Genomic DNA, 27,225 nt, shown 5'->3' with positions numbered 1-27,225 from the left:
TCCCCAGTCACCGGGGTTATTTCTTACCGGGCCGCGCAGAAAGAATAAATAATTAGAGATTGCTACATCAGCAATGAAAACACTATTTTTTTACGGGTGTTATTGTCTCCAATCACCCCTAGGTGGGAGCAGCATCTCGTTGAAAAAGCTAGTTTGCGAGTAGTACATTCCCCCCGCCCCTGCCTGTCCGTGAAATTATATCTTATATGAAACCGGTCCGTGGTTGGGGATTGCTGGAGTAAAGTATGGAGGCAGGGATAAAACAGATGTCAGGGAGGGATGGATGGATGGGTGGCTGGATGATAGATGGATGAAATGAAGAGATATGTGATAGATGGAAAGATAAAAGTATAGATGGGGGGGGTAAAAGTTATGTCATGAATAGATGGATGGATGGATGAAAGTATGAATGGAGGAAATGTGATGAATGGATGGATAAAAGTATAGATGGAGGGGTAAAAGTGATGTCAGGGATGGATGGATGGAGGAATTAATTAATAGATGAACGTATGAATAGAGGGATATGTGATGGATGGATGGATGGATGGATAGATGAACGTATGAATAGAGGGATATGTGATGGATGGGTAGAGGGATATGTGATGGATGGGTAGAGGGATATGTGATGGATGGATGGATAGGTAGAGGGATATGTGATGATAGATAGATAAATGGATGGATGGATGAAAGTATGAATAGAGTGATATGTGATGGATGGATGGATGGGTAGAGGGAGATGTGATGATGACAGATAGATAAATAGATGGATGGGTGGGTGGATGGATGTAAGTATGAATAGAGGGATATGTGATGGATGGATGGATGGGTAGAGGGAGATGTGATGATGACAGATAGATAAATAGATGGATGGGTGGGTGGATGGATGTAAGTATGAATAGAGGGATATGTGATGGATGGATGGATGGATGGGTAGAGGGAGATGTGATGATGACAGATAGATAAATAGATGGATGGGTGGGTGGATGGATGAAAGTATGAATAGAGGGATATGTGATGGATGGATGGATGGATGGGTAGAGGGAGATGTGATGATGACAGATAGATAAATAGATGGATGGGTGGGTGGATGGATGTAAGTATGAATAGAGGGATATGTGATGGATGGATGGATGGGTAGAGGGAGATGTGCTGATGACAGATAGATAAATAGATGGATGGGTGGGTGGGTGGATGTAAGTATGAATAGAGGGATATGTGATGGATGGATGGACGAGTAGAGGGATATGTGATGATGACAGATAGATAAATAGATGAATGGGTGGGTGGATGGATGTAAGTATGAATAGAGGGATATGTGATGGATGGATGGATGGATGGGTAGAGGGAGATGTGATGATGACAGATAGATAAATGGATGGGTGGGTGGATGGATGGATGTAAGTATGAATAGAGGGATATGTGATGGATGGATGGACGAGTAGAGGGATATGTGATGATGACAGATAGATAAATAGATGGATGGGTGGGTGGATGGATGTAAGTATGAATAGAGGGATATGTGATGGATGGATGAATGGGTAGAGGGAGATGTGATGATGACAGATAGATAAATAGATGGATGGGTGGGTGGATGGATGTAAGTATGAATAGAGGGATATGTGATGGATGGATGGACGGGTAGAGGGATATGTGATGATGACAGATAGATAAATAGATGGATGGGTGGGTGGATGGATTTAAGTATGAATAGAGGGATATGTGATGGATGGATGGATGGGTAGAAGGATATGTGATGATAGATAGATAAATGGATGGATGGATGAAAGTATGAATAGAGGGATATGTGATGGATGGATGGATGGATGGGTAGAGGGAGATGTGATGATGACAGATAGATAAATGGATGGGTGGGTGGATAGATGTAAGTATGAATAGAGGGATATGTGATGGATTGATGGATGGGTAGAAGGATATGTGATGATGACAGATAGATAAATGGATGGATGGATGAAAGTATGAATAGAGGGATATGGGATGGATGGATGGATGGGTAGAGGGAGATGTGATGATGACAGATAGATAAATGGATGGGTGGGTGGATGGATGGATGTAAGTATGAATAGAGGGATATGTGATGGATGGATGGATGGGTAGAAGGATATGTGATGACAGATAGATAAATGGATGGATGGATGAAAGTATGAATAGAGGGATATGGGATGGATGGATGGATGGATGGGTAGAGGGAGATGTGATGATGACAGATAGATAAATGGATGGGTGGGTGGATGGATGGATGAAAGTATGAATAGAGGGATATGTGATGGGTGGATGGGTAGAGGGATATGTGATGATGACATAGATAAATAGATGGATGGATGGATGGATGGATGGATGGATGAAAGGATGAATAGAAGCATATGTGATGGGTGGATGGGTAGAGGGATATGTGATGATGACATAGATAAATAGATGGATGGATGGATGGATGGATGAAAGGATGAATAGAAGGATATGTGATGGATGGATGGATGGATGGTTAGAAGGATATGTGATGATGACAGATAGATAAATGGGTGGATGGATGGATGAAAGTATGAATAGAGGGATATGTGATGATGACAGATAGATAAATAGATGGATGGGTTAATAACTATAGATGGAGGAATATAAGTGATGAAAGGGATGGACGGATGGGTGGACACTAATTAGTACCTTCACAGCAGGGAAAAGCTAAATAAAGATATTAGTTCTTCTACATTACAAAACTTTTTCCTTTTTATTGTCATTTACCACCTAATCCTGGTCAGGGTCACAGCAGGTCTGGTTCCACCCAGAAACTGGGTGTAAAGTATACCCTGTATAACCAGGGTGCCAGGGCTTTAGTTTCCTTCCTCAGATGCCCAGCCGGCCAATAGCCACTCAGATATTTAAACCTGGATCGGTGGTGGGCTGATGTAATAGACCACTGCTTGCGTGTGTGTGTGTGTGTGTATGATTTATGATCAGAGGGTCATTAATCAGCTGTCAGGGTGGAGACAGGAAACGTGTGTGTGTGGACAAGCTAATTATTGTAGCATGAGATCACACGCACACGCACACGCACACACACACACACACACACACACACGGTCCTCTTGGACATCAAAGCAGTCTTTGTTCTCGTCTGCTTGAGTGATGGTTTAATATCCTGTGTTGTGTGTTGTGTAGGAACCTGGTCCTGCTAAGGTTGCCGTAACCAGCAGCGGTGCACTGTGTGTCAGTAACAGCGGGGTTCAGTCAGAGGGGGCGGAGCCAGTAACAGGTATGTGTGCACACAGCATCGACGGGTGACACCTGTAAAGAAAACATTAAAAAACACCTAGGGAAACAGAACGTGTGCAGATTCCTCCAGACTGGATTCAAAACGTCCCTGACTGATCTTATGTAGTCATATACTGTAATCATTATGGGAGTGGTCTCTTCTAGGATGCCAGGGATTCTATCTATCCTCGGAGCATGAGTGCTCACCGAATGGTTCGCTGGGGTTACATAATGAAATGGTGTATAATACACACTATGTGGACACCTGACCACCAAGTTGGACCCCTAATTTCAAATACGCCTCTTTATCAAATTCCAGATTTTGGAAGGTGTAGGTGGGAATTTGTGCCATTTGTTCAGACAAGCGTTTGTGGTTTGCATATCAATGCACATGGTTTAAAATGGATTGTCCAACAAGCTTTTGACCAGGTGTCCACATACTTATGGACATGTGTCCATGTGGTGTTGGTAAGGTTCAGAGCATGTGAATAGAGGCATTTAGCAAAGGTCTTTATCCACAGCAAGTTACAATTGCGACAGTATACAATTCAAGCAATTGAGGATTGAGGGCCTTGCTCAGGGGCCCACCAGTGGCAACCTGGCAGTGGTGGGGCTTAAACTAGCAAACTTCTGAACTCAAGCTACCCCTGCCCACACAACTTGAGCAATTGAGGGTTAAGGGCTTTGTTGGGGCTCAACAATTTGCATCTACACCGATCAGCCATAACATTAAAACCACCTCCTTGTTTCTACACTCACTGTCCATTTTATCAGCTCCAGAAGCACTTTGAAGTTCTACAATTACTGACTGTAGTCCATCTGTTTCTTTACATACTTTTTTAGCCTGCTTTCACCCTGTTCTTCAATGGTCAGGACCCCCACAGGACCACTACAGAGCAGGTATTATTTAGGTGGTGGATCATTCTCAGCACTGCAGTGATACTGACATGGTGGTGGTGTGTTAGTGTGTGTTGTGCTGGTATGAGTGGATCAGACACAGCAGCGCTGCTGGAGTTTTTTAAACACCTCACTGTCACTGCTGGACTAAGAATAGTCCACCAACCAAAAATATCCAGCCAACAGCGCCCCGTGGGCAGCGTCCTTTGACCACTGATGAAGGTCTAGAAGATGACCAACTCAAACAGCAGCAATAGATGAGCGATCGTCTCTGACTTTACATCTACAAGGTGGACCAACTGGGTAGAAGTGTCTATTAGAGTGGACAGTGAGTGGACAGGGTATTTAAAAACCCCAGCAGCGCTGCTGTGTCTGATCCACTCATACCAGCACAACACACACTAACACACCACCACCATGTCAGTGTCACTGCAGGGCTGAGAATGATCCACCACCTAAATAATACCTGCTCTGTGGTGGTCCTGTGGGGGTCCTGACCATTGAAGAACAGGGTGAAAGCAGGCTAAAAAAGTATGTAGAGAAACAGATGGACTACAGTCAGTAATTGTAGAACTACAAAGTGCTCCTATATGGTAAGTGGAGCTGATAAAATGGACAGTGAGTGTAGAAACAAGGAGGTGTATATGCACATGCTTTGAAAATGGATTGTCCAACAAGCTTTTGACCAGGTGTCCACATACTTATGAACATGTGTGTGTTGTTGGTCAGGTTCGGAGCGCGTGAATGGAGGACGGAAGCCGAGGGTGGAGAGCGGCTACTTCTCACTGGAGAAACCCAAACCTGAAGCACAGCAACCCGAACACAACAAACCAGTCACATCCTCCTCTTCCTCCCGTCTGAGGTACAGCACCTCGGATCCAGCGCTCTTCGTCTCCTCATCCTCACACAACACACACACGCACGATACACACACCGCACACACGGACCTCACGGACTCACCCACACACACCTCGGAGGGACGCACGGGTTCATCCACAAGCATGCACACGTCACATTCCCCTCTCACAAACACGCAGGCGTCGCCGCTCTCGTCCTCTCAGAGCTCTCTGGACTCCGAGACGAGCCCCGAGAGGCGTGGCCGTGCCGACACGGTGGGCGGGGACGCACGGTCACAGGCTAGAGGAATTAAGACCAGGCTGCTGCGGGACGGGCGGAGCTACGCGGCGCTGTCAGACGTCCCTCGAGCCAGACGACTGAATCACCGCGCGGCTTTTCGCTCCGACGAAAAACGGCAAGAAATTAGAGCGAGAACACGAAGCCCTGGACGAGAGGAGGTGGAGAGACTGTTCGGCCATCAGAGGAGGTGAGACCCCCCACACGACACTCATATTTACATTTAGTGGACAGCTTCATTCAAAGCAACTTACATTTGTGACAGTATATAATTCAAGCAATTGAGGGTTAGGGGCCTTGCTCAGAGGCTCAACAGTGGCAACCTGGCAATGGTGGGGCTTGAACCAGCATCCTTCTGATCTCTAGTCCAGTTCCTTAACCACTGAGCTACCCCTGCTCACACAACTTGAGCAATTAATGGTTAAGGGCCTTGCTCAGGGGCCCAACAGTGGCAACCTGGTCCATTACTAGTCCAGTACCTCAAGCAGAGAGCTACCCCTGCATACACATTCATACACACGCATGTAAACACACAGTTTTGTAAGTAACACAGGTACTGGAATTTGTGCTGGTATGTTAGAAGTTGCTCCAGGCAGCAGCTATACAGACAGCAGAGGCGAGAGGAGTCACCTTCACGTCAAACATCAGAATGAAGCTAAAATTGGAACCTAAATGACTTTAAATGGGACGCGGTCGTAGCTGCCAGACAGGCTGGTTTGGGGATGTCAGAAGCTGCTGATCTTCAGCGATTTTCTTTTAGAATGATGCAAAAAAACATCCAGTGAGCAGCAGTTCTCGCTGCCACTCGCAACACCCTTCACACTACAGGATATTGGCAAGCCGCTCTGAGCGGAGTTTCGAGCCCCGAGCGAATGCCGAGTTGCCTCTGAGCTGCCACATCTAGTGGCAATCAGTCGGTGAGCGAGAATCATGTGGTGTGAACTAGGCATTAAGTAAATGAAATATCCTCATCTGGCACAGATAAAGTTACCATCATACATTTAACCCCTGCTGAGCTCCGTATGGATTCACTTCCCTCTAGTGGATGCACAGAAACATCACGGCTACAGTGTATCACAAAAGTGAGTACACCCCTCACATTTCTGCAGATATTTAAGTATATCTTTTCATGGGACAACACTGACAAAATGACACTTTGACACAATGAAAAGTAGTCTGTGTGCAGCTTATATAACAGTGTAAATTTATTCTTCCCTCAAAATAACTCAATATACAGCCATTAATGTCTAAACCACCGGCAACAAAAGTGAGTACACCCCTAAGAGACTACACCCCTAAATGTCCAAATTGAGCACTGCTTGTCATTTTCCCTCCAAAATGTCATGTGATTTGTTAGTGTTACTAGGTCTCAGGTGTGCATAGGGAGCAGGTGTGTTCAATGTAGTAGTACAGCTCTCACACTCTCTCATACTGGTCACTGAAAGTTCCAACATGGCACCTCATGGCAAAGAACTCTCTGAGGATCTTAAAAGACGAATTGTTGCGCTACATGAAGATGGCCAAGGCTACAAGAAGATTGCCAACACCCTGAAACTGAGCTGCAGCACAGTGGCCAAGATCATCCAGCGTTTTAAAAGAGCAGAGTCCACTCCTAACAGACCTCGCGTTGGTCGTCCAAAGAAGCTGAGTGCACGTGCTCAGCGTCATATCCAACTGCTGTCTTTGAAAGATAGGCGCAGGAGTGCTGTCAGCATTGCTGCAGAGATTGAAAAGGTGGGGGGTCAGCCTGTCAGTGCTCAGACCATACGCCGCACACTACATCAAATTGGTCTGCATGGCTGTCACCCCAGAAGGAAGCCTCTTCTGAAGTCTCTACACAAGAAAGCCCGCAAACAGTTTGCTGAAGACATGTCAACAAAGGACATGGAGTACTGGAACCATGTCCTATGGTCTGATGAGACCAAGATTAATTTGTTTGGTTCAGATGGTCTCAAGCATGTGTGGCGGCAATCAGGTGAGGAGTACAAAGATAAGTGTGTCATGCCTAAAGTCAAGCATGGTGGTGGGAATGCCATGGTCTGGGGCTGCATGAGTGCAGCAGGTGTTGGGGAGTTACATTTCATTGAGGGACACATGAACTCCAATATGTACTGTGAAATACTGAAGCAGATCATGATCCCCTCCCTCCGGAAACTGGGTCGCAGGGCAGTGTTCCAGCATGATAATGACCCCAAACACACCTCTAAGACGACCACTGCTTTATTGAAGAGGCTGAGGGTAAAGGTGATGGACTGGCCAAGCATGTCTCCAGACCTAAACCCAATAGAACATCTTTGGGGCATCCTCAAGCGGAAGGTGGACGAGCGCAAAGTCTCGAATATCCGCCAGCTCCGTGATGTCGTCATGGAGGAGTGGAAAAGCATTCCAGTGGCAACCTGTGAAGCTCTGGTAAACTCCATGCCCAGGAGAGTTAAGGCAGTTCTGGGAAATAATGGTGGCCACACAAAATATTGACACTTCAGGAACTTTCACTAAGGGGTGTACTCACTTTTGTTGCCGGTGGTTTAGACATTAATGGCTGTATATTGAGTTATTTTGAGGGAAGAATAAATTTACACTGTTATATAAGCTGCACACAGACTACTTTTCATTGTGTCAAAGTGTCATTTTGTCAGTGTTGTCCCATGAAAAGATATACTTAAATATCTGCAGAAATGTGAGGGGTGTACTCACTTTTGTGATACACTGTACATGAACACAGGAGCACAGAATGAGCTTCTCTCTGTCTCTGTTTCTGTCTCTCTGTTTCTGTCTCTCTGTTTCTGTCTCTCCATCCCTGTTTCTGTCTCTCTGTTTCTGTCTCTCTGTTTCTGTCTCTGTTTCTGTCTCTCCATCCCTGTTTCTGTCTCTCTGTTTCTGTCTCTCCATCCCTGTTTCTGTCTCTCTGTTTCTGTCTCTGTTTCTGTCTCTCCATCCCTGTTTCTGTCTCTCTGTTTCTGTCTCTCCATCCCTGTTTCTGTCTCTCTGTTTCTGTCTCTGTTTCTGTCTCTCCATCCCTGTTTCTGTCTCTCTGTTTCTGTCTCTCCATCCCTGTTTCTGTCTCTCTGTTTCTGTCTCTGTTTCTGTCTCTCCATCCCTGTTTCTGTCTCTCTGTTTCTGTCTCTGTTTCTGTCTCTCCATCCCTGTTTCTGTCTCTCTGTTTCTGTCTCTGTTTCTGTTTCTCCATCCCTGTTTCTGTCTCTCTGTTTCTGTCTCTGTTTCTGTCTCTCCATCCCTGTTTCTGTCTCTCCATCCCTGTTTCTGTCTCTCTGTTTCTGTCTCTGTTTCTGTCTCTCCATCCCTGTTTCTGTCTCTCCATCCCTGTTTCTGCCTCTCCATCCCTGTTTCTGTCTCTCTGTTTCTGTCTCTGTTTCTGTCTCTCCATCCCTGTTTCTGCCTCTCCATCCCTGTTTCTGTCTCTCTGTTTCTGTCTCTGTTTCTGTCTCTCCATCCCTGTCTCTGTCTCTCCATCCCTGTCTCTGTCTCTCCATCCCTGTTTCTGTCTCTCTGTTTCTGTCTCTGTTTCTGTCTCTCCATCCCTGTTTCTGTCTCTCCATCCCTGTTTCTGTCTCTCTGTTTCTGTCTCTGTTTCTGCCTCTCCATCCCTGTTTCTGTCTCTCTGTTTCTGTCTCTCCATCCCTGTTTCTGTCTCTCTGTTTCTGTCTCTCCATCCCTGTTTCTGTCCTTGTTTCTGTCTCTCTGTTTGTCTTTCTGTTTCTGTCTCTCCATCCCTGTTTCTGTCTCTCCATCCCTGTTTCTGTCTCTGTTTCTGTCTCTCCATCCCTGTTTCTGTCTCTGTTTCTGTCTCTCCATCCCTGTTTCTGTCTCTGTTTCTGTCTCTGTTTCTGTCTCTCTATCCCTGTTTCTGTCCTTGTTTCTGTCTCTCTGTTTCTGTCTTTCTGTTTCTGTCTCTCCATCCCTGTTTCTGTCTCTCCATCCCTGTTTCTGTTCCTGTTTCGGTCTCTCTGTTTCTGTCTCCTTGTTTCTGTCTTCTTTCCCTCCATATTTGTTTCTGTCTCTCTGTTTCTGTCTCTGTCTTTCTCCGTCCCTGTTTCTGTCTCTCCATCCCTGTTTCTGTCTCTCTGTTTCTGTCTCTCCATCCCTGTTTCTGTCTCTCTGTTTCTGTCTCTCCGTCCCTGTCTGTTTCTCCATCCTTTTTTTGTTTCCTCATCCCTGTTTCTGTCTATTACTGTCTGTCCCTCCGTCCCCGTTTCTGTCTTTCTGTCACAGTTTCTGTCTCTCCATCCTTGTTTTTGTTTCTTCATCTCTGTTTCTGTGTCTCTGTTTCCATCTCTCCATCCCTGTGTTTGTCTCTCCATCTGTTTCTGTCTCTCATCCCTGTTTCTGTCTTTCTGTTTCTGTCCCTCTGTCTATGTTTCTGTCTTTCTGTTTCTGTCTCTCTGTCTTTGTTTGTCTTTCTGTTTTCGTCTGTTTCTCCATCCCTGTTTCTGTCTCTCCATCTCTGTATCTGTGTCTCTGTTTCTGTCTCTCCATCTCTGTATCTGTGTCTCTGTTTCTGTATTTCCATCCCTGTTTCTTCATCTCTGTTTCTGTCTCTCTGTTTTTGTCTCTCTCTCCCTGGTTCTGTCTCTCCATCCCTGGTTCTGTCATTCTGCCTCTGTCTCTCGGTCTCTCACAGTGCCTCTCTCACACTTTCTGCTCTTCTGGTTGTTTTCTGTTTCAGGCGCTCCTCTGAACCTTCGTCCCTTCCTGCTCTACCACGCCGCTGAGTCACCTGCTTTCTCTCATACACTCATACACACACACACACACACACACACACACACACACTGCCCATTTCTGCTGTTCCTGGATCCTTGGTGCTTTCTTCCATTCTTCCATCTGCTGCATTCTAACACATCACAACATTAAAACAGAGCTTTTTATCATCAGTTTGAAAACAAATGAATACATTTTTATTAGTTTGGTCATTTATTAAAATGATTTGATAGTATTTTATATATTCACTTAAATAATTCTGTCTAGGACATTTGCATATTATAATTATTATAATTGTATCATCGTTCAAGTTCTTTTTTCTCCAAACGTGTGTGTATGTGTACATATGTGTATATATATGTGTATGTTTGTGTGTGTGTGTGTGTGTGTGTGTGTATTTGTGTGTGTGTATGTGTGTGTGTGCAGGCGTACTCAGGTGATTGAGCGGTTTGAAACACAGCAGTCGACAGACTTTTTGGAGCACATGGACACGACAGAATCGTCCTCGTCCTCAAGTAAACACACAAGTCAGAGAACCGGACGCAGTGACAGACGCTTTCCTTCACAAAAACAGGTGCAATTCTAACAAATCAATTACTAAAGTGTGAAGGACCCTATACGTCCAAAAGCATGTGGACACAGGACCATTAGGGCAGCACGGTGGCTAAGTGGGTAACACTGTCGCCTCACAGCAAGAAGGTCCTGGGTTCGATCCCCAGGTGGGGCACTTCGGGTCCTTTCTGTGTGGAGTTTGCATGTTCTCCCCGTGTCTGCGTGGGTTTCCTCCGAGTGCTCCGGTTTCCTCCCACAGTCCAAAGACGTGCAGGTGAGGTGAATTCGAGACACTAAATTTTCCATGACTGTGTTCGATGTGACCTTGTGTGGTGAATAACTACTGTTGCCTGTCATGAATGTATCCAAAAGTGTAAAAACATGACGTTAAAATCCTAATAAACAAACAAACAAACAAACAGGACCATTAGCTTGTTGAACATCCTATTTCAGAAACATGGGAATTAATATGGATCCAGTCCTTCATACAACAGTCTTCACATTTACATGAAGGCCAAAAAGACATTTATTTATTTAATCAAACACAAATGTTGGACATGAAGACCTTGTTTGCAGTGGTGTTCAGTTGCTCTGCAACAAACTTTTTTCAAATCATGTTTCAATGGACCATGCACAGTTACAGTCATGCGGGAACAGAAAAGGACCTTCCTTAAACTGCTGCCACAAAGCTGGAAGCATATTATTGATTTTCTACACCTGTTAGCAGTGTGCATTAATGAAGAGGGTGTCCACATACTTTTGGCCATATAGTGTACAGTTTTTGTACAGGTGAGCAAGGTTTTACCACATTCTATTTACAGATGTGGTCTGTGTTTGTAGGATCTCTCTCTGGACTCTAGTATGGCTGGCTCGGTCACAGATTTCTCTGGAAAAATGGACATTTATAGAAGAGCAAAAAGTCTGGACCGACGTGTCACTGAATCCTCAATGACTGTGAGACAATTTATTTATTTATTTATTTACATTTTACCTTGATTTTCTGGCATAGTTGGATGTGATCAGCACAGTATTACAGTATTTATAAAAGAATAGTTTTATAAATAATATTTTTAAGAGTATTATGGTCAGTACAAAAGAAGGTGGTTAGATACAAGTTAGATATTATGTTTATTATTTGTTTCTAAACCTTTGATTTCTACATTAATTTCTTAAAAATTCGATCCTGATCTAATCACACAAGACTTATTGGCTTATTGACACACTGATTTCTTTAATTTAACCTTTAATTTTACCCACATTCTCTTTTAATTTGTACTTTTTGTTCCTTTTTCTCAAATTTTCTCCCCTAATCTAGTCGTATCCAACTACCCTCACTGTGTTATGCTTCCTCTGTACTGATACAACCCTCCACTGCTGACTGAGGAGCCCCCCTCCGACACGTGTGCAGTACCGACTGCATCTTTTCGCCTGCATAAGGCGAATTCATATGTGGATCAGCTTTGTGCATTATTCCATGACTGCGCATCCAGCAGAGGTCGTAATTGCACCAGTTATGAGGAAACCTGGTCTGGCTCATCCCACCCCGAACAACAGCCAATCGTTGTTCATAAAGCCGTCCAGCCCAGCCAGATGGCAGAGCTAAGATTCGATATGATGTATTCGAAATACCAGCTTTGGTGTGCTTGCATGTTTTTACCGCTGCACCACCTGAGCGCCTTTTCCTTTTTCTCCATTTGTTCCCCCAATTTTCTCCCCTAATTTAGTCATATCAAATTACCCTGATTGCGTTACGCTTCCTCTGTACTAATACAACCCTCCACTGCTGACTGAGGAGCCCCCCTCCGACACGTGTGCAGTACTGACTGCATATTTTCGCCTGCATGAGGCGAGTTCATATGTGGATCAGCTTTGTGCATGGAGAGCCACACCTGATCAGCATTATTCCATGACGACAGAGGTCGTAATTGCACCAGTTATAAGGAACCCTGGTCCAGCTCATCCCACCCTGAACAGCAGCCAATCGTTGTTCATGTAGGCGCCCAGCCCAGATGGCAGAGCTGAGATTTGATACGATGTATTCGAAATCCCAGCTCTGGTGTGCTAGTGTGTTTTTACCGCTGCGCCACCTGAGCGGCATCAAACTGTATTTTTGTTCCTCCTCTCCTGTAAGGCGACTGTGAAAGGCACTATATAAATAAAACGTATTATTATTGTTAAACATACAGTATGAAGCATTAAACACATTTCTGGGTGCCTGCAGGTCCTGAAAAAAACTAAAAAAAATTTATTTCAATGAAATAGCTGGTTATTCACTTTAGGTTATTCATTATAATCTATCTGATGATCAGATTTAAAGTGGAATTATTGCAAAAGGTTCACAAACTTTTTCCTGCATCTGTATAATGCTGCTGTGTAGTATACGTTTAACACTTTAGACCGGGCTAAGCGTTTTCTGTATGTGATTGAGCTGGCAGTGTAACCCTCATACCCCACACCTCACCCCGATATAAATAGCAGTTAAGAGGCGTCAAGACTTCTGAACGCTCAAACACACACACGCACACACGCACACACACACACACACATACACACACACTTCATAAGCAATCATTCAGAAGGAAACAGGGCTTGCATGAACACAGATGTGTGTGAAGTCGAGTCCACAGATGAAGCTCAACAAGAATAAGGTACTCCAATGCTAAAAATGCTAATGCTAGTCCTAGTGTTAAGTCTGTGTATAAGAGTGTGTGCTGTTGGTACTGACAGGGATCAGTTAGCTCACAGCTAGTTGGCTAATATAAATGAGGTGCTATAAGCAGTTGTCGTTAGCAATGAGCTAACTGCAGCTAATGGTTTTCCTGCTGGTTGTGTCGTGCAGCCCGACCTGCTGAACTTTAAGAAGGGATGGATGACCAAACTGTATGAAGACGGCCTGGTGAGTCCGAGCACGCTCAGTAAAAACATCCGTGCTGACTGTTAGTTCTATTAAGAGAAGCTGTTTAATGTAGATGGACTGACAGGTGGATGAATGTGTATCTAATCATTAGGAGCATAAATATTTACACTGACTGCTGTAACCAGTGGAGCTTCAATATTTCATGCATGTATGGATGATGAATAGCTGGATGAATGTGTGGGTGAGTGAATGTATTGCTGGATTAATGCATAGATAGGTAGATAGATGGTGTATACCTGGATGCATGCAAAGGTAGATAATTAACAAATATACAGATTCATACATAGATGAATGGATGAATGTAAAGTTGAATTAATGCATACACTGATCAGCCATAACATTAAAACCACCTCCTTGTTTCTACACTCACTGTCCATTTTATCAGCTCCACTTACCATATAGAAGCACTTTGTAGTTCTACAATTACTGACTGTAGTCCATCTGTTTCTCTACATACTTTATTAGCCTTCTTTCATGCTGTTCTTCAATGGTCAGGACCCCCACAGGAACACCACAGAGCAGGTATTATTTAGGTGGCGGATCATTCTCGGCACTGCAGTGACACTGACATGGTGGTGGTGTGTTAGTGTGTGTTGTGCTGGTATGAGTGGATCAGACACAGCAGCGCTGCTGGAGTTTTTGAACACCTCACTGTCACTGCTGGACTGAGAATAGTCCACCAACCTAAAATATCCAGCCAACAGCGCCCCGTGGGCGGCGTCCTGTGACCACTGATGAAGGTCTAGAAGATGACCAACTCAAACAGCAGCAATAGATGAGCGATCGTCTCTGACTTTACATCTAAAAGGTGGACCAACTAGGTAGGAGTGGACAGTGAGTGGACACGGTATAACTCCAGCAGCGCTGCTGTGTCTGATCCACTCATACCAGCACAACACACACTAACACACCACCACCATGTCAGTGTCACTGCAGTGCTGAGAATGATCCTGCTAATAATCCTAAATAATACCTGCTCTGTGGTGGTCCTGTGGGGGTCCTGACCATTGAAGAACAGGGTGAAAGCAGACTAAAAAAGTATTCAGAGAAACAGATGGACTACATTCAGTAATTGTAGAACTACAAAGTGCTTCTATATGGTAAGTGGAGCTGATAAAATGCACATTGAGTGTAGAAACAAGGAGGTGGTTTTAATGTTATTAAAAACATAATCTGGCACATTTTGGATCTTTTACTTCCAGTTGGTTCAATTCAGTTCATAAACAGCAACCGACGTTTTATTCCTGTATAAAATTGGCTTAATTTCACGTAAACAATTAACAAAACATGGAATTTGCCCATGGGCATCCAAACCTTTGCATAAATGTATATAGGTGTGTAAATAAATGGATGTATAGATGTATAGATTAAATGGCTAACCAAAAGCAAGGGAGCAAGAGACGTTCTAGCCTGACCTAAAAATATGTGATGCATAATGACGATTTAATTTAATTGACTGGTTGACTGAAAAATTTTCGAACCTGCTGTCGAATATACGGTAAGATTAAGGCCTGCATCTAACGAGCATTTTCCAGTTCAATAATCTCTTACTGGTAATTTGTAAAATAGATGCATGTAATGGAAAAACGTGCACCCATTACATTCCTACCCCAAATACTGTACTGAGTAATCACCTCTAGAGCAGATGACATGTGTAATAATGAGTTCTTGTGAATCTACTCATGTATTCCTTGTCTCTCAGTGGAAGAAGCACTGGTTTGTGTTGACTGATCAAAGTCTGAGATATTACAGGGACTCCATCGCTGAGGAGGTTAGTGTGTGTGTGTTGTGTGTGTGTGTGTGTGTGTGCATGTGTATCAGTGTATGTTTGTCTAATTACATCATTGTCTCCTCCGCCCTCTCAGGCTGCAGATCTGGATGGAGAGATTGATTTGTCGACGTGTTATGATGTCACAGAGTTTCCTGTTCAGAGGAACTACGGCTTCCAAATTCATGTGAGTCAATCCGCTGTTATAATGGAAACTATGAGGTGTTATACAGTCCAAGAGTCTTATCCAAGTTTACAGAACAAAAACAATTGTAATAACATGACCCACCCAGGGTATCAGGAGTTCATCATTACAGTCAAATGAACGATTACAACTAGAACAACTTCAACAATGCAATTCTGAAATAAAATGACCACCCTAAGCAGTTTCCCCTGGTTTAACTAGTGTGCTGTTAGGGTCTGCTGTGTGGTTACTGTTGATTTATGGACAGTTGCTACAGCTTTGCTTGGTGGATACTTAGAGCATCTCTGGTGGTTTGTGGGTATTGCTAAGGATGGAAATGGTTTCTACGTAGTTGTCATAGTGTTGCAAAGTGATTGCTGGTATGTCAGGTGGTTGTTATGTATTACTAAGTGTTTGCCACAGTGTTGATAGGTTGTTATCATGCTTTTGCTATGGTATCCCACCCTTTTTTAGGGTGTCTGTGGTTGTAGGGCAGTGTTAAAGGTACTGGTCCAGTGATCAGAAGGTTGCTGGTTTAAGCCCTACCACCGGCAGGTTGCTGCTGTTTGCTGATAGAATTGCTTACATTGTATCAGTCACAATTTTCCTTTGGATAAAATGCTGTGAAATGCTGTACAGGTGTACATTATGTGGCCAAAAGTATGTGGACACCTTTTTTATCTATCAGTTTTAGATGGTTTAAGCCACACATTTTGCAGACAGGCGTTATACAAGACTTATATATGCTCTTTAAACTGAGTGGGCACACATTCCCACAGATACCATCCAAATACCATCCATAAAAATGGTTTAAGCCCTACCACCAGCAGGTTGCCGCTGTTGGGCCCCTGAACGAGGCCCGGAACACTCTCCCAATCCATATCCGTACTATCGATTGTTGCTCTACTTTTAAATCCCAACTTAAATCTCACCTCTTTAAGCTAGCCTACTACTAATCTTTCGAACTTGTTTGGTACTACTACCCCAATATTTGTTTAACAGTGATTACATTTGACTGTTTAGAGATTGTATTGATTTTATGGATGAGTTTGTACTGATATTTTTTTTTTAATTGTATTTATCTTTATTGATTTTTCTCTTAGATTTTAATGGTTTATTGATGTCTGTTACTTTCTTGCTTTTGTAAGGTGTCATTGAGTGTTTTGAAAGGCGCCATAAATAAAATGTATTATTATTATTATTATTATTATTAATTGCTTACCACAATTGTGACTTGGATAAAATGCTGTGAAATGCTGTACAGGTGTATGCAATGGTATTTGAGGTGGTTGGTTGGTTGGTAGGTATGGTGTCTCTTGCAGTTGCTGGGATATTTCTAGTGTACTTTTAGTATCTTTGGACCATAATAACTATTGTACCATATTTATTCCAATAAGAAAAATGTAGCTTTAAAGCTGCTACACAAAAACTGTATGTCCAATCAAAAAGCTTTACACAAGCAACACACAGATCTCACAGTCTGCCAGAACATTCTGGTGTCCATCTGAAACTGCTGGATGCTGTATATCTGACAGAAATCATTGTAAAAAAATAAAAAATAAATGCAAGAAAATGGTAAAAGAAGAAAAAATATAAAGGAACAGGGCAGATAATTAAGAAGAAGAACGTGGAAGGATAAAAATAAGCAGGAGGATGAGAAGTGCATATAAATGCTGCTGAATGACGATGAGTAAACGTATTTGTGACAATTAACGATTACTGAGAGGTCCACAATGGTGAACTAAGACCAGTATTGTAGTGAACGTGACAGCAAATGCAAATTAATATGAATCCTCGATTCACGTTGCATCGACAGGTCGCTCACATCAGCTAAGCAGTCAGTAGTCTGTGAGATGACAACATCAGCTCTAAAACTGTCTGGCGTGTCTGGTTTTGTTTTCATCGGCCTCAGCAGACAGACAGAAGCATTCGGCCAATGCCATGCACGTGTATAAGTGTTGTTCTAGCTAGTTGTGCTGCTGTAATGCTAGCTTTATTTAGATATAGATGACGTAACCGGCTGCCAAGTAGCTCTGTAAAAACAAAGAACTACTACTTTCAGTATGAACCTTTGCGTCACATTTACACCCATCATGCCTTTTACCTTTCTACCCACACTGTATGGATTAAAGTATTGGGACACCCCTTCTAATTTTTGAATGTGTTTCAGCCACAAGAATTGCTAACAGATCAAATATAAATCAGTTAAATGAAGGGTCAAGAGGCCGCTCAGGTGGCGCAGCGGTAAAACACACAAGCACACCTAAGCTGGGATTTCTAATACATCGTATCGAATCTCAGCTCTGCCATCCGACTGGGCTGGGCGGCTACATGAACAACGACTGGCTGTTGTTCAGGGATGGGAAATCCGGACCCGGAACTGGTGCAGTTACGACCTCTGCTGGCTGATTGATGGCGCCTGTGCAGAGTTGGGGAGTTAAGCTGATCGGGGTGTGGCTCTTTGTGCACAAAGCTGATCTACATATGAACTCACCTCGTGCAGGTGAAAGGAGAGAAAGTCGGTACTGATCACGTGTCGGAGGGGGCGTGTGTCAGTTGCGAAGCTCCTCAGTCAGCAGTGGAGGGTTGTATCGGTAGAGGTGAAGCATGACGCAACCAGGGGAATTGGAAGGATCAGTGTGGGGGTCTGCAGCAGTGAAGGAAGTTACATCTAAGAAATTGGATGAAACTTCATTGGGAGGAAAAGAGAGATAAATGAAAGAAATATGAGAATATTTAGGTTGAATGTTATTCCGTTGTGCTCATGATGATCTGTAATGTAATTTTGGGTTAAAAAATGAACAATCAAATGTAACAGAATTGGCTGCTGAATACTTTTAAATACTTTTGTATTTAACTTTATAAGTATATTATTAATAAAGTTTTCCTTATGTCTTCCTCAGAGTAAAGAGGGCGTGTTTACTCTCTCTGCGATGACTTCTGGGATTCGGAGGAACTGGATTCAGGCTATAATGAAGTGTGTGAGGCCCACCATCACACCTGACGTCACTCGGTACGTTTAACTATGATCTTCATTTCTACAGCAGTGGTTCTCAAACTGTGGTACTGCTGGTACTTTAAAAATCAGCATGCTGTAAAATAAAGATTATTTGTAATTTCCAAAGCACTTTTTTATATAAAATGTTTTTTTTTTTAATGTATTTACTACACTAAAATTAGGAATGTACCATCACCATGTAATACATTATATGGCCAAAAGTATATGGACATCTATTTTATCTATTGATTTTGGATTGGTTTCAGCCACACATTTTGCTATATAAAACATTCGCCTATAAAACAAATTCTTTGTATCAACACTCTGGGGAAAAGAAAGCTCCTTTGCTGTTACAGTATGACTGTGTCCTGGTACACAAAGCGAGGTCCTTTTTTGATGACGAGGTCCTTTCTTGAGGTCCGTAATTTGATGACTTTGGTGTGGATTAATTCTAGTGGCCTGTACAGAAGCTCTAGACTTCTCTACAGCTCCATTGAACACCTTGGAAAAAATTAAACACCAATTATACATTATAGCCTGACCTCAAAATGCTGTTTGAACTGATTGGGCACACATTCCCATAAGCACCATCTAATATCTTGTGGTAAGACCTTGCTGAGAATGGAACAACATATAAATCAATGGCCATATAATGTTCATATTTTGGGTTTGGAATGGGATGTCCAACAAACTCATGGTCAAGTGAAAGTACCACATACTTTTATCCATATACCGTACATTAAAGAAATAGCAGGATGAATGATGCAGCTTTATTAGATTAGAAAAAAGCTGCTGAGATTAAAATGATACATCGGCCATCTATACAACGTGATGTCAATCCCCACCCAGACAGCACGGCTAGTGCTAAAGACGGTACTCTTTGGATTTATTTATATCGAGATGAAGTTACAGAGACTTATCTCTTTAAATAAAATGATAAGTGCTCTCTGCACTTGGACCAACTGTGTATTAGCATGTGTGCGTTATTGTAAGACAGTGTATCCACGGTACTTGAAGGTTTCTGTTTGAATGTGGTGCTTCTTGGTGCATACAGTTTGAGAACCACGTCTGCCCCATACGAAGGTCCTTTTCATCATCTGCACTGTATTTCAGTCAGCTGTTAGTGTTCTTGTGCTAGCCGTGGTCTGTAGCGAGGATGTCGGAGCTTATAGAAATAAAAGACAGGATGAAGCTAAAAAAGCTCCACCTCATTTTGATGTTCATCAAATCACTCCTAAATGTTTTAAGCAGGAAGTATTAAGGTATTAACATCCTGGAATACGGAACCATTATCAGAAAAGAGTGTTTGCATGTTGTGTTTAGCTGGTCTCCATATTTATTGTCAAATGAATGAAGGATTTCTGTCTGATGTTGCTCGTATCATTGTGCTTCCTTCACTGTATTGATGTTGTAAGTTGAAAACATAATTGGGCTTCCATGTAACGTAATTTCATCCAAAACTCATCAGTAATAACTTCAGGCCATATCATTTTTATTATTGGTCTAGAGTTTGAGTTTCTTACATCGTTAGGCCACTTTGCTCAATGGTTATTCATTGAAAAGATTTCTGAGCTTTGTGAAGATCATGATGTCCAGTTTTTATTGAGACTGGACAATAAAGGTGCTCATTTAGTTTTGCTGCTTTTGTTAGAACTGATTTCATAATGTTCTTTTCCATTATTCTGTCCGGTAGATTTAAAAATGTCACAGGACTGCTAGTTTATCATAATAATTAGCATTATAATAGCCGTAGTGATCAGACATACATAAGCTTCGTGCTGTGCAAATGGTATACAATGCACACACTGAAACATTGTACTGAGCATGCTCAGATGTAGTGAGTGTCTACTTAGACTTTTCCTTTTACATCTTCTCTCCTTCTTCTTTTTTCCTCTTTTCTTTTTCCTGCTCCCTTCATCCTCCACAGGAAAAACATCCCTCTCAAACTTTCTGTTCTCAAACCCAGGTTTGACTTCCTCTTTTCCACATCCACACAAAAACAACACAGCCGGTGTTTAAAAGGAAAACTGAAGTATTTGATACATGATTTCTCATCACCATGTCCGATTACCACCAACTATAATTCTAACATGTTAGTCTGTACTGAAAAAAAACCTTTAGACTTAATAATTAAGCTCTTTAATCGATCGAGCTCAGTTTGTGCTCAGTGAACCAAACTGTCTATTAGCATATTTTTTTTAGCAGTACTCACTGATCAGTTGGTAAGGTTGCTCTACCCAATGACTAGCTGTAGACCAACATTTGAAGTCAGTCACTCAGTGTAGTATGAAACGAATGAAAATAACATACTGTTTATTACAGGATGCTGGTAATATTTCAGCATTAAATACTCAGGTACAAGATCCTAGAATTACTGTATCAAACACTTGGATCAGAGAAAACTACAGTGTCCCAAATACCATCATATCTGCTAAATCATGTGCAATATTACTTCCCTAAAAGGCGGCATGGTGGCTCAGTGGGTAGCACTGTCACCTCACAGCAAGAAGGTCCTGGGTTCGATCCCCAGGTGGGGCGGTCCGGGTCCTTTCTGTGTGGAGTTTGCATGTTCTCCCCGTGTCTGTGTGGGTTTCCTCCGGGAGCTCCGGTTTCCTCCCACAGTCCAAAAACATGCAAGTGAGGTGAATTGGAGATACAAAATTGTCCAAGACTGTGTTTGATAGTAAACTTGTGAACTGATGAATCTTGTGTAATGAGTAACTACCGTTCCTGTCATGAATGTAACCAAAGTGTAAAATATGACGTTAAAATCCTAATAAACAAACATTATAATGCATTATAATATAATATATTATAATATATGGGCATTATAATCTCAGTCCAGACCCAGACCCAGACCCAAAAGGAAATCAAGTTACAGTTACAATTTGTTGCCAAAATTGTTTCTACAAATATTAACGCACAATTTTATATTACAATAACCTAAAAAAAGGCTTGTATGGTTTCCAACCTCTCATATTTGTTATTTCTCAGAACGTAATTAACCTTTTAGGCATGTTATAAATTGTTATTAACAATGAATGATAAATGTTTGCCTTTTTAACCTTGTGTAGAATCTAAAAATAAAGCTAGTTAATGCCTAAGCAGGAAACAATGAATCAAAGTATTCAAGAACTCAAGAAAACTCACAGATTGAACAGCTCGTATGCAGGTCAGAAAGACTAACTGCGGCTGGCTTCTACAACAGGACAATGACCCCAGGCATACCTTAAAATCCATCATAAACTACTTAAAGTAAACAGTACTCAAAAATAATCGCTTGTGAGCTTATTTGTTTAACTGTTAATTGTTGCAGTTAATATTACCGGACTCGACCTAATGGCTGTAACCTAATGAATCAACGATGAATATCACAAAATAATAAAATTTAAATATTACTTATAGTATTTATCTACACCTAGACTTGCATTGTAAGGGTGTTTTAATCAACAAATTATTGTTGGTGGTATTTAATGTGTATTAGTATTTAAGACCAATTAAAAAAAATATATATATATATTTAATTGATATAATACAGTTAATATAGTACAGTCCACTACCAACAGCTGTGTTGTTTTTTGTTTTTTTACTCTGTTTGTGTGTGTGATTGTTAAGTGACATTGTTAAGTGACACAGTATGTAGTATGTGATCGGTTAGTTATGCCTGGCATCTCTGTGTATGTACTCAGTACTCTGTGATTGATGTCTGATAGTTAATCTCTGAAGGCCGCACTGTCGTATAGTCATTTATTAATCTGTCATCTGTTCTGCCAACACACACACACACACACACACACACACCTTTAGCATGAGAAAAATAATCTGATACAGTTAACCAAAGTTATTCAGTGCATTTACTGTTTAATATCATGAAAAAACCTTGTTTAGAATCAGTCTCTCACATCTTTTGCAGTACTAGTTTTATTTAGCTGCATTAAAGGGCTTTCAAACAAAAACTGCCTGTTTACATTAACGTTTACGCAATTTAACTAATGCTTTTATACAAAGCAACTTACAATTGTAAACTATTACAGTGCAAGTAAATGAAAGTTAAGGGTGCTCAGGTGCCCGTCAGTGATAGTGGTGGAGCTTGAACCAGTGGCCTTCAGATCAATAGCCCAGTACCTTAGCCGCTGAGGTTCCACTGTACAAGGTCAATTGAGTTCAAGTTAGTATGTTAACTCCAAAACCTTCATTTAGTTGAGTTTTTTTTATTATTAAGATGTGAACTTGCTCTTGTACTTCAGTGGCTTGTTGCATTAGCCAGATGTTTGTCAGCTTTAGATCACAGACTGATGATGAATATTAATCTTTAGGATTTTCTGTAAAAGAGCAAAATTCATGGTTTTGTCAATCAAATGGCAAAGCATCATCACAGCATCTCACTACCACCATCATGTTTTATTTTTGATATAACGTTCTTATTATGAAATGCTTATTTAGCGCACTAAATTTTTGTCTTCCACTGCTGAGAGATACCAGATTGCATCCTAGGAGAGCACGTCGCTGTACACGCCTCTCCGACACGTGCACAGCCCTCCTTTTCTTGCCCCCTGCATTCTGCACAGGCGTCTCTTCCGCCAATCAGGGTCCTTACACACCGTATGAAGATCCCACCCACACATAGTCCGGCCCCCACCCTGCAGATTTGGTGGCCAATTAGTATCTGCTGCAGGCACTGCCAATTATGCCTGCTAGATGGCGCCCAGCCGACCGGTGGCAACACCGAGTTTAGAACCGTGGAGTTCAGAAACTTGGTGCTGGTGTGCAAGCAGAATATCTCGCTGCGCCACCTTCAGTTAGAAGTACAGAGCGATGTGCTCTCCTTGAATGCAATCTGGTATCTCTGGTAGCAGCGGAAGACAAAATTGAGTGCGCTAAATCAGGAGGAAAATGGGGAGAAAATGCATTAAAAAAAAAAAAGGTTGGGAAACGCTGATGTAGAGAGCTCACTAAGTTTTCGAACACACCCGTAATGTCCTTATAAACAAGGCTAGTTTTACTACAGCCAAAAAAAGTACATAAAAGTGTACCAGGGTTGTGACACAAACTCAAATCGTTACATTAAACTAAGTAAAAATGTGTATGGATGGTCAGCTGTCATCTAAAAACCACTAAATTGACAGACAGACCTTAAATTAAACATGAAAAGGGTATGTAAGGGTATGTAAACTTTTACACTTGACCATAAATAAAAACAAAACGTACTCGTGACTGAGTGAATCATGAGTGTGATTTTCAGTATCACATTACTGACAGTACAGTTGATCTGATTATCAGTCAGTACCGGCAGTCTCAGATTATTAATCATGTTTACATGCTGTGTCGCTTTCTCTCTTCTCTCATATACTTTATTTTCTTCATTCTGTGTTGAACACTTTGGAATGTCCTCTCGTTTTAATGATAGAATATAGTGTTACGTAAACACCCAGTTTTACCTCTCACACACACACACACACAAATACACAAAGTATGAGGTGTAGTGTACGCATAGCTGACACATTCCTTTCCTCACTCAGACAGCTTGTATTATTTCCTCACTGTGACTGTGTGTGTGTGTGGGTGTGTCTGTGTCTGTGTGTGTATGTGTGTCTGTGTGTGTGTGGGTGTGGGTGTGTCTGTGTGTGAGTGTGTGTGTGTGTGTGTGTGTGTCTGTCTGTGTGTGTGTCTGTCTGTGTGTGGGTGTGTCTGTGTGTGCATGTATGTGTGTGTTATTTACACCGCAATATAACCTAGTTATTATGCCGCACCCTTTTAAAAATAAAAGTAATAAAAATAAATGTGGGTCGGTTTTATATCAGTGTCACTAGGGTAATCTTGGGTTTATATTGGGGTGAGCTGAGGTTTAGATAGGTGGCGGTTCGATGAGTTTGGGTTTCAATGGGTGGTGGTAGGATGAGCTCAGGTTTACATTGGTGGCAGGACGGTGAGCTTGGGTTTAGATGGGTGGCAAGTTGGTGAGTTCAGGTTTAGATGGGTGGTGGGACGGTGAGCTCGAGTTTATATTGGTGGTGGGATGGTGAGCTCAGGTTTAGATGGGTGGCAGGACGGTGAGCTCAAGTTTAGATGGGTGGCAAATTGGAGAGTTTGGGTTTCAATGGGTGGCGGGACGGTGAGCTTGGGTTTAAATAGGTGGTGGAATAGTGAGCTCAGGTTTAGATGGTTGGCATGTTGGTGAGTTTGGGTTTAGATGGGTGGCAGGACTGTGAGCTCGGGTTTAAATGGGTGGGTAGATGGGTGGCGGTAAGGTGGGTTTGGGTTTAGATGGGTGGTTAGATGGTTGGCAGGACGGTGAACATGTTATTACTGTAGTGATTGTTGAACTGTGTTTGCAGTTAAATTGTAAGAGGTTTTATTTCTTTTTATTTCTTTTATTTTGCTTTTATTACCTTCATTTTTATTCCTTCTTTACTTTATTTTATTTTCCTTCTATTCTTCTCTTTCTTCTCTTCTCTCAGTTCTGTCTCAGATGAAAATGCTAAATCGACTCCCTCACCCCCCGACGCCTCTCGCTCTTCACACTCATGGAAGTCATGTGATGTCATAGCAGATTCGTCCCAGCCTCCGGACCGCTATAAGCCCCGCCCTCGTGACCGCAGGCGAGAGGGGCGATCCAAAACCTTCGACTGGGCGGAGTTTCAAAACAAGAGGGCAGAGAATCTTGACATAAGCTCCTCCCCCTCCCCATCTTCCGTTTCATCTTCTGCGTCCTCTCCCTCCTCTTCACACTCGGACAGGAAGTTACCGCCTCAGGAGGAGGAAGTGGACTCTGCGAAAGGCCGTGTAGGAGCGGCCAGTGAGACCCCATCAGCCGATATAAACTCCGAGGTTCAAGTGGAGATCGAACAGAGGTGGCATCAGGTGGAAACCACACCCCTCAGGGAGGAGAAACAGGTGCCAATCACTGGAGGCTCCGCCCACTTTTCAACTAAAGAGAAAATTCCTACACAAGAGTTCACCGCTCTGCCGGATAAAGAGGTGCATGGAGGAAAATCTAAATCAAATAGTCATATTTATTGTAGTAAAAAAAATATAGATCTAAAATTACCAACCTCTTTACAACTATGATAAAAAATAAATGTAAAAAATAGTTAATATAGTGTCGTAAATAGAAAGGCACCTTAATTATCTGCATTGTTTAATATATTACACATTTTATATTATTATTATATTCAATTGCATTTTTATTTTTGTTATACATTAATAAATGTATTGTTATTAATGTATTATTGTATATTACATTTACATTTTCAGCATTTAGCAGACGCTTTTATCCAAAGCAACTTACAGTTGTGACAGTATACAATCTAAGCAATTGAGGGTTAAGGGCCTTGCTCAAGGGCCCAACAGTGGCAGCCTGGCAGTGGTGGGGCTTGAACCAGCAACCTTCAGATTACTAGTCCAATACCTTAACCACTAAGCTACAACTGCTATAACTAAGCTATTACTATTTAATGCTACAGTGGGGGAAATAAGTATTTGATCCCCTGCTGATTTTGTAAGTTTACCCCCTTACAAAGACTTGAACAGTCTATCATTTTTATGGAAGGTTTATTTTAACAGAGAGAGACAGAATATCAACAAAAAATCCAGAAAAAAAACATTAAATAAAAGTTATAAATTAATTTGTATTTAATTAAGGGAAATAAGTATTTGATCCCCTACCAACCAGCAAGAATTCTGACCCCCACAGACCGGTTATGTGCCCATGAGGCACACAAATTAGTCCTGTCCCTGTATAAAAGACTCCTGTCACAGAATCAGTTTCTTCCGTTCAAATCTCTCGACCACCATGGGCAAGACCAAAGAGCTATCAAAGGATGTCAGGGACAAGATTGTAGACCTGCACAAGGCTGGAATGGGCTACAAGACCATCAGCAAGAAACTTGGTGAGAAAGAGACCACTGTTGGTGCGATAATTCGAAAATGGAAGAAATACAAGATCACAGTCAATCACCCTCACTCTGGAGCTCCATGCAAGATCTCACCTGGTGGGGTAATAATGATTCTGAGAAAGGTGAGGTCAGCCCAGAATTACACGGGAGGAGCTTGTCAATGATCTCAAGGGAGCTGGGAGCACAGTCACCAAGAAAACCATTAGTAACACACTTCGCCGTAATGGATTGAGATCCTGCAGTGCCCGCAAAGTCCCTTTGCTCAAGAAGGCTCATGTACAGGCCCGTCTGAAGTTTGCCAATGAACACCTGAATGATTCAGAGAAAGCTTGGGAGAATGTGATATGGTCAGATGAGACCAAAATTTAGCTCTTTGGCATCAACTCCACTCGCCGTGTTTGGAGGCAGAGAAATGCCCGGTGGGGATGGTGTTCTTGGGGTCATATCCAGCATTTCTCTGCTCCCAGCTCCCTTGAGATCATTGACAAGCTCCTCCCGTGTAATTCTGGACTGACCTCACCTTTCTCAGAATCATTCTTACCCCACCAGGTGAGATCTTGCATGGAGCTCCAGAGTGAGGGTGATTGACTGTGATCTTGTATTTCTTCCATTTTCGAATTATCGCACCAACAGTGGTCTCTTTCTCACCAAGTTTCTTGCTGATGGTCTTGTAGCCCATTCCAGCCTTGTGCAGGTCTACAATCTTGTCCCTGACATCCTTTGATAGCTCTTTGGTCTTGCCCATGGTGGTCGAGAGATTTGAACGGAAGAAACTGATTCTGTGACAGGAGTCTTTTATACAGGGACAGGACTAATTTGTGTGCCTCATGGGCACATAACCGGTCTGTGGGGGTCAGAATTCTTGCTGGTTGGTAGGGGATCAAATACTTATTTCCC

The 27,225-nt window shown here is 42.3% G+C and overlaps 1 protein-coding gene across 9 annotated transcripts in view; it reads left to right on the top strand.

Annotated features, from left to right (window-relative positions):
• Positions 1-27,225, top strand: part of si:ch73-103b11.2 (myosin phosphatase Rho-interacting protein) — an 83,004-nt gene that overhangs the window by 36,391 nt on the left and 19,388 nt on the right. For 5 of the 9 annotated variants that reach the window (XM_062992487.1, XM_062992492.1, XM_062992486.1 and 2 more), the window contains exons 7-16: positions 3,172-3,265; positions 4,891-5,485; positions 10,441-10,588; positions 11,407-11,520; positions 13,406-13,462; positions 15,186-15,254; positions 15,349-15,438; positions 18,339-18,448; positions 20,361-20,399; positions 24,892-25,411. In XM_062992487.1, coding sequence (XP_062848557.1) covers positions 3,172-3,265; positions 4,891-5,485; positions 10,441-10,588; positions 11,407-11,520; positions 13,406-13,462; positions 15,186-15,254; positions 15,349-15,438; positions 18,339-18,448; positions 20,361-20,399; positions 24,892-25,411 — 1,836 coding nt within the window. The remainder of the gene's footprint in view (positions 1-3,171; positions 3,266-4,890; positions 5,486-10,440; positions 10,589-11,406; positions 11,521-13,405; positions 13,463-15,185; positions 15,255-15,348; positions 15,439-18,338; positions 18,449-20,360; positions 20,400-24,891; positions 25,412-27,225) is intronic. The other 4 variants (XM_062992494.1, XM_062992488.1, XM_062992491.1 and 1 more) reach the window with 3 other exon arrangements.

Source organism: Trichomycterus rosablanca, chromosome 3, assembly GCF_030014385.1.
Source record: "Trichomycterus rosablanca isolate fTriRos1 chromosome 3, fTriRos1.hap1, whole genome shotgun sequence".
NCBI classification, from domain to species: Eukaryota; Metazoa; Chordata; class Actinopteri; order Siluriformes; family Trichomycteridae; genus Trichomycterus; species Trichomycterus rosablanca.
Note: the sequence above shows the minus strand (reverse complement) of the source record. Positions and strands in the feature narration are given on the sequence as shown.